Genomic DNA, 6,391 nt, shown 5'->3' with positions numbered 1-6,391 from the left:
GAATAGAAAGCTTAGAAAGTGGGAACAGAAAATAAGTAACAAAGAAATTAGATAGGAATAGGAAACTGAAAATAAAAAAAAATAAAAAAAGCCTAATGAAAACACAAGAAATATGTAGGAAAAGGAAACAATGAGGAAGTGTGTTAAAAAATGGAACCAAGAGGGGGAATTAGGGTCCTAAAACATTTGAGGGACTAAAAGTGAGAAAAGAACACACAGCAGGAGGATGAAACTAAAGAAACAAGAAATGAGAAGAAACAACAATCTAGAAATGAAAGCTCAAAGTAAAAAGCCAAAACTGAAACGAAACTAGATCGTGTTTGAATTTATGCCGTGCTCTCTTGTCAAGTTACTGTCAGTCTCAGAACTGTTAGTCTAAACTAAAGGAAAACTACAAATGATTGAGTTTGGATTCCTGCTTCCTTTCTAAATGTTCAAAAGAATAGGCCTGTTAGATTTTTATTTACAAGTTTTATATTTTAACAAGTCATCTATACTACCAGCTGAACACCTAAGCTCTCGTACCAAAGCCATCACTTACATTGCCCTGAGTCTCATTTTTCATATTTTATCCTTGATGCTTTAAGAGGCAAGTTCTCTGCCTAGGATGTTTCTCGCTCAGCTAGTTCAACTGGTTGAGTTCTCCCTGAAAACATCCTCCTTTGACCTCACATCACCTTCATGTTTGCTTCAGACGAGGAACAACAAGCACATTCCTGCACAGATTGAACGCGTCCAGTCGTTTATTCCTTCAACCACATGAACACAGACTGTGGAACAAGGACACGAAAAACATGGAGGCACAACATGTAGAGACCCCGCACAAAAAAAAATCAAGTTTTAAATCCCAGTGATGTCACAGGTACACTGATGCTGTCAAAATGTTTTATTGTTGCTGAGAACACACCACTTCATAGGTCTACATGCTACAGCATTGTTCCCAAAAGAACCAGGAACTGGTCAGACGGCGTTCTGCAAAAGCAGAATCTGCACACCTGTCAGGTATGAACAGCAAGCAGCGACAGCATCAGAAAGAAACAGAAAGGGATATTTGGATAATTTCAATAAAAGAATTAAAGTTATAGCTATAAAGAAACTACAATGTTCCACTCAATAAACCTAGCTCCACCCACAGAGATTTAACTCCACTCCTGGTTCTTTTTAGTAGACCGTGGGGTCAGCTAGGATGAAGAAGATCCTCACACTTTGATCTTTTCAGACTGGAAGAGCAGAGCTTCAGCATGGAAGTGTCAGGAAGAAGGCGGTGGTGTAATTATGTGCGATTATCAGCGAATGCGACTGTCGAAGAGGAGAAAAGCAGCCCCCTCGTAGTCATCGTCACATCTGATGATATCAAGAAAACACAGGACAGGTCAGTCAGAAACACAGGTGTTCTCCCGGTGTGTGTGTGTTCTGCAGCACACTCACCTGCATGGCAGCTTTCTGCAGCCACTTCTCTTTGTCTCCACCCATTTTCATGCAGGAGAACAAGTCACAAACAGCGGGCAGTACCAGGCACTCCTAAAGGGAAACAGGAAGTGACATCAGAGGACTGCTGGTCATCTATGGTTGGTGGCTCATCACAGAATGACAGAAACAGACCCCCACTCCCATTAAGTGACCTTTCTAAATGGCAAGTGAGCAGGTCAGTGCTGGTCTCCATGGTTACCTGGGCTTGACTCCTCTTCCTCAGCAGCCACTTGTCCTCGAGGTCTTCCACTGGATGAGGAGCAACTTCGGAGCCCGGGGCCTTAGGAAGAACCCAGAGCTCTGGATTCAGAGGGAACTGGAATGGAGACGAGCCAGGCGGAGCTTTGCCGGTGCTAGGGTGGAGCCACGCTTCCAAAATAGCCTGAACCTGTGAACAATGATCCATTAGTAATCAGCCAGAGACTGTGAAGCAGTAGCTCCATATTGATTGGCTGTTACCCTGTTACCTTATGTTCGTGCTCCTTGTGCTGCTGGGGGGCGGAGCTGTTCTTTGATAGCAGGACGCCGTTCTTGTCCCGCCCTTCCTGCTTCAGCAGCCAGCGGCTCAGTGCCTCCTTCCCACAGTTATCTTCACATACACACTCTGAGTAGGAGGAACACGGCTCGTTGGCCCTGCAGGTTTGCTGCAGCGGTGCAACCTGCTGTAGCCACGCCTCTACTGTGGGGACGGGGGGTGCCGAGATGGCTGGAGTAGGTCCGACTGCAGGAGGGCTCTTAAGGCACTTAAGCTGGCCCAGGTTCTCGATCTCCACAGCACTGCTGCTCTGACAGCAAGAGGTGCAGTTGGGAGTGGAGGGGCTGGCCTCAACCAGCCACTCGCTGGACACCCAGCTGTCTTGGAAGGGGCGGAGGACGCTACGCCACCGCTCTGCATCTGACAGCCCATCTGTGGCAGCGAGAGGCGGGGTGACAAGCCAGTCGTCCAGGTCCCCCTCCTCCTCAGGCACATTGAACTCGGATTCGTCAATTTTCTCGATGGAGAAAGTGGAGCTGCTGCTGCTGCTGGTGGTTCTTTCCCGACTGACCCAGTTCTGGTCCTGCAGGAGCCATGCCTCCAGGTCCAGCAACTGACCCCAGGCGTGGAGGAAGTCTGCATGAACCAGGACAGGAGAGGAAGTCTGCAAAGAGACAGCATGTCAAAACAGACTGACCAGAACCACACCGGTCCAATATGACACCTACAGATTACTCACCTTTGAGTCCTGGCCGGTTTGCAACCAATCCTGAAGGTTGCTGCTCGGCTGGTACCCAGGAAGAGAGCTGCTGCTGCTGGATGGAGTGGCTCCTTGCAGCCACTTGCTCAAAGTCGCCAGCTCTGTCTGCAAAAGAGTTCAAGTAAAGCAACCAGAGCCAGACCAAAACCAGAAACCCTTGTAGAAGAATTCTACTTACCTGCTGACTGGTAGGGGGGGGACAAAGCTGCACTGGAGCTCCATGGAGGACAGCGCTCTGATGTGACCCAGTCTCCTCCACCTGCGTACAAAACATGGTGGTCAGGATACGCCTACTGACTGCTGCAGGTCTAAGTGAGGCTCCCAGTGACTCACCTGTGCAGTGATGCTGCCGAATGAGGTGATGGCTTGCCTCAGGGAACGTGTGTCCGCGTGGAAACTCATCTCGGGCGTTTCTTCTGGAGTCAGGCTCAGGGAGGAAAACCTGCAGGAAAAACCCCAGTTAGAGCACACCTGTGCAGGTAATGGAGGGGTCAGATCACCGAGTATTGGGATGCGTGCACGCACCGCTCCATGCAGGTGCTCAGCTGCTTGCTCAGCTCGATGCTGGAGCTACTCTCCAGCTGCAGGGAGATCACGTCGAACTGCCCTCTGAGCTGCAGCACAAACACGGATCAGTGTTAGAGTCCACAGCAGCAACACCAAGGTGTGTGTGTGTGTGTGTATGGGGGGGGGGGGTCTGTTACCCGATGCAGCTGCTGCAGCTGATGTTGCAAAGTCTCTGACTTAACTTGCTCCAGCAGCTCAATCTGACCCAGTAGCCACACCTCCCTGCACCGCAGAGCCTCTTGCTGGCGGCTCACGCAGTTTTGCAGCTCAGAACGAACCTGGGGGGGAGGGGGGGGGCAAATTAGTTAGGGTGCGTCTGAACTTTCCAGAAAAAAAAAACGGAAAAAAACATCCCAAGTATGTCCTCCCTGACCCCGCCAGCAAACATTATGGGTCAAAGCAGAGATTTTTTAACCAGAGGACTCCACCTTTTTAGCAGCTCCATTTACAACAGTTATGGACTCCATATTTGTAGAACTACAAATGTGGAAACAGAACGTCCACGTGATTCTGGACAACACGAATCAGCATCTTTGCATCACAGAAGTAAAAAAATCAGAAAATGTAAAATCCTAAAAAAAAAAAAGCTGCTGGTCTGTGTGGGTTTTTGATTGACAGGTGTCTGACCATACACTGCACTTGGACAATTTGGACCTGCCCCAACATTGATTTACAAGACAGATTCGCTCAATTTCATACAGCTCAGACGGTGCTCAAATCAAACGGGTTCTGACCAGATATTCGCCTGCCTCCTTAGTTAGGGTCTGTTTCAAACAGAACCCAAAGAACTGAGCCAAACTGGATAGAAGTGATTCTCCTTCAGCCCTCTGGGTTTTAGCATGGCGAATCGTCAGCTTCTTATACAGAACAAACAACTCCCCCTGAAAAAAATGGTCAAATATGACATTTAAATTTCTATGGAATCCATATCTCACCGTTAAGGAGCCTGTCTGAACCGGGCCCAGATGCAGAGCTGTCTGGAATGGGTTGTGTGGAGGATATTTACTCTCCTTGCTTTCTTATACGGTCCTTTGACCACACCCTGCTTCCTATTTTTACAGTCCTGACTCAGCCACCTTCCTACTGTCAACACACACAGTTGCAGATGAGTGTGCACATGCAGCTTTGTTGTAGGCTCCCTGATCCATAGTTTCTATGACAACTGGTGGCCCACAAAGCTGTGGTTCTGGTACACAAATGCTGTGGTTTTAATCCACAAAGCTCTGGTTCAAGTCCGCATGAGGTGAGTCAGGGTCAGATCAAGACGGCGGCTACTAAGGGTGCTCAGTGAGGCACCCATGGCATCAACCTGTATGAAGGTGGGCCAGACTGGGCTTTACAGCCCCATTCTGTGAGGGCAATGGGGGGGGGGGGGGGGGGACACTCACCTCTCTGGCATTCTCCCTGAGCTGCTGCTCAGCTCTCAGTACACTGCTGATGGCGCTGTCTAGCTGCTCCTGGGCCTGCCGGCACTGCTTCAGGCCCCCCGGCACCGCTGCCATCCTGCACAGGAAGAGAACAGACAGTCAAAACAATTCTCAGCAGTATGCCGAGGTGCTGAAAGTTCCCCTTCCTTATTTAACATTAGCTTCAGATGCTTAAAAGAAATGAAATCACATAAAGGGAGCGTGGTCTCCGTGCAATTACAGTAGCTTTAAATAACCTTGCAGCTGATATAAACAGTCTAAGCATCACAACCTCTGACCTGATAGAGCGTCTCCACAAAAACTGCTCTTCAAACCAAGCCACAGCAGGGAATCAATCGGATCAAGTCAGGTTCTGGACCAGTGAAGACCTGGTCTGAGCAGATCAAACGAGCGTCTCTTGACTGCAGATGTTCCTCCAAATAGCACAAGACCAGCTGCGTGACTTAAGAAACAAACTGTCCTGTCTGACCAGGAAGTCCTTTAGAGCCAGCCCTCTTCCACCAAACTGGAACATGCAAACGCAGCAGCTCAGATAAGAAGTGTCTGCTTCTCAGCAATTCCAGCTGTGCGCGTGCAGGTGTGTGTGTGTCAACCAACCTGTTAGACGAACTAACTGAAGCTCAAACATTCAGTTCCAGATCACAATGATGAACGGCAGAGCGCAACATCTGTAGTTCAAGAGAAATAGCAGCCGCGCGGGGCTTTCCGCAGAACTGCGCGCACGAGCTCAGTTCCATGTTATGCTTACGCATATTAGGAATGAGGAAACTCCTCATCCGCCATTACTGCCTGCAGCCCGGCACGTAGGCTAAGCGCGCTAACGTACGCGCACGCAGCCCATGCCCGGCAGAGCTTCAACAGCTGATCACGCAAGCATCCGTGCGCGCACTCGCGCTGCCAACCCCTGCCTTTGGGAAAGGTGAATGGCTGCGCGTGCTTGTAGGCCTGTTAACAGCTGAGAGCTAGTTCATGCCGCCCGGAGTCCATGACGGTCTGAACCGAACCTCAACTCACAGTCCGAGTTTAATCATCGATATACAGTCAATGCAGAACCGGATAGGACTCTGTAGGCAGTTATATAACAACCACCGCCTCCCAAACACACGAACAGACACTGGCGAACACAAAATTGCTCCTATTGTGTTAGCTATTAGCCTGCCCTACACGAGGGCAACTCTCAAAAGCAACGAGAAGCCCAACCTACCGCGTGCCTTTGTTGTTGTTTTTGGCAGAAATCATCAACAGTCAGTTTTGGTTTGGTCCTGGTTCGTAAAGTCCCGAACTGAAGCCGGGGGCCCAGAGTTCGAGTCCCTACCACCGGCCGATAAGCCAGGCCAGTGACGTAATGGGGCAAAAAAAAATTCACGATGGGCGGAGTAACGCCATAGATGGACCCGAAGTTCCTGTGGAAATAAAGCCATGCTGCCACCTACTGGTGGAAATAAATGGTTCACCTGAACGCAGATGTGTAGCTGGAAAACCACAAATAAATAGCACAAAAAGTGAAATGAATGACGGCGTGACCAAATTTATGGAAGCGATTCTGTTGCATAATTAAAACTAAAAGTCAAAAGCAAAAATGCTTTATCACTTTCAAAATGAAGCTGCATTTTTTGACTCAAAATTAAAAAAAAAATTAATCCGCCAAAATGCTTTTTCATTTTCTTCTTCAACACGTATTCTGTCACTTGT

At 48.8% G+C, this 6,391-nt stretch overlaps 1 protein-coding gene across 4 annotated transcripts; it reads right to left on the bottom strand.

The window, feature by feature from the left end:
* Positions 1 to 725: 725 nt before the first annotated feature.
* On the bottom strand, positions 726 to 6,118 carry ncoa4 (nuclear receptor coactivator 4). Of its 4 annotated transcripts, XM_023963234.2 has the most exons (12): positions 5,297 to 5,611; positions 4,978 to 5,204; positions 4,661 to 4,775; positions 3,410 to 3,550; positions 3,231 to 3,319; positions 3,039 to 3,147; positions 2,884 to 2,964; positions 2,685 to 2,810; positions 1,938 to 2,609; positions 1,670 to 1,858; positions 1,429 to 1,521; positions 726 to 1,344 (listed from the first exon to the last, which is right to left on the bottom strand). In XM_023963234.2, the coding sequence occupies exons 3-12, from the start codon at positions 4,772 to 4,774 to the stop codon at positions 1,339 to 1,341; spliced, it is 1,620 nt and encodes a 539-aa protein (XP_023819002.1). In that variant the 5' UTR covers position 4,775; positions 4,978 to 5,204; positions 5,297 to 5,611; the 3' UTR covers positions 726 to 1,338. The 4 variants fall into 4 exon arrangements, with proteins under 4 accessions (XP_023819002.1, XP_023819000.1, XP_023819003.1 ...); XM_023963232.2 differs by lacking the exons at positions 4,978 to 5,204; positions 5,297 to 5,611 and adding an exon at positions 5,904 to 6,118; XM_023963235.2 differs by lacking the exon at positions 4,978 to 5,204 and having other exon boundaries at positions 5,297 to 5,544.
* Positions 6,119 to 6,391: the final 273 nt, after the last annotated feature.

This window comes from Oryzias latipes, chromosome 15, assembly GCF_053564925.1.
Source record: "Oryzias latipes strain Hd-rR chromosome 15, Olatipes_Hd-rR_3.1".
In the NCBI taxonomy this organism is placed as follows: domain Eukaryota; kingdom Metazoa; phylum Chordata; class Actinopteri; order Beloniformes; family Adrianichthyidae; genus Oryzias; species Oryzias latipes.
Note: the sequence above shows the minus strand (reverse complement) of the source record. Positions and strands in the feature narration are given on the sequence as shown.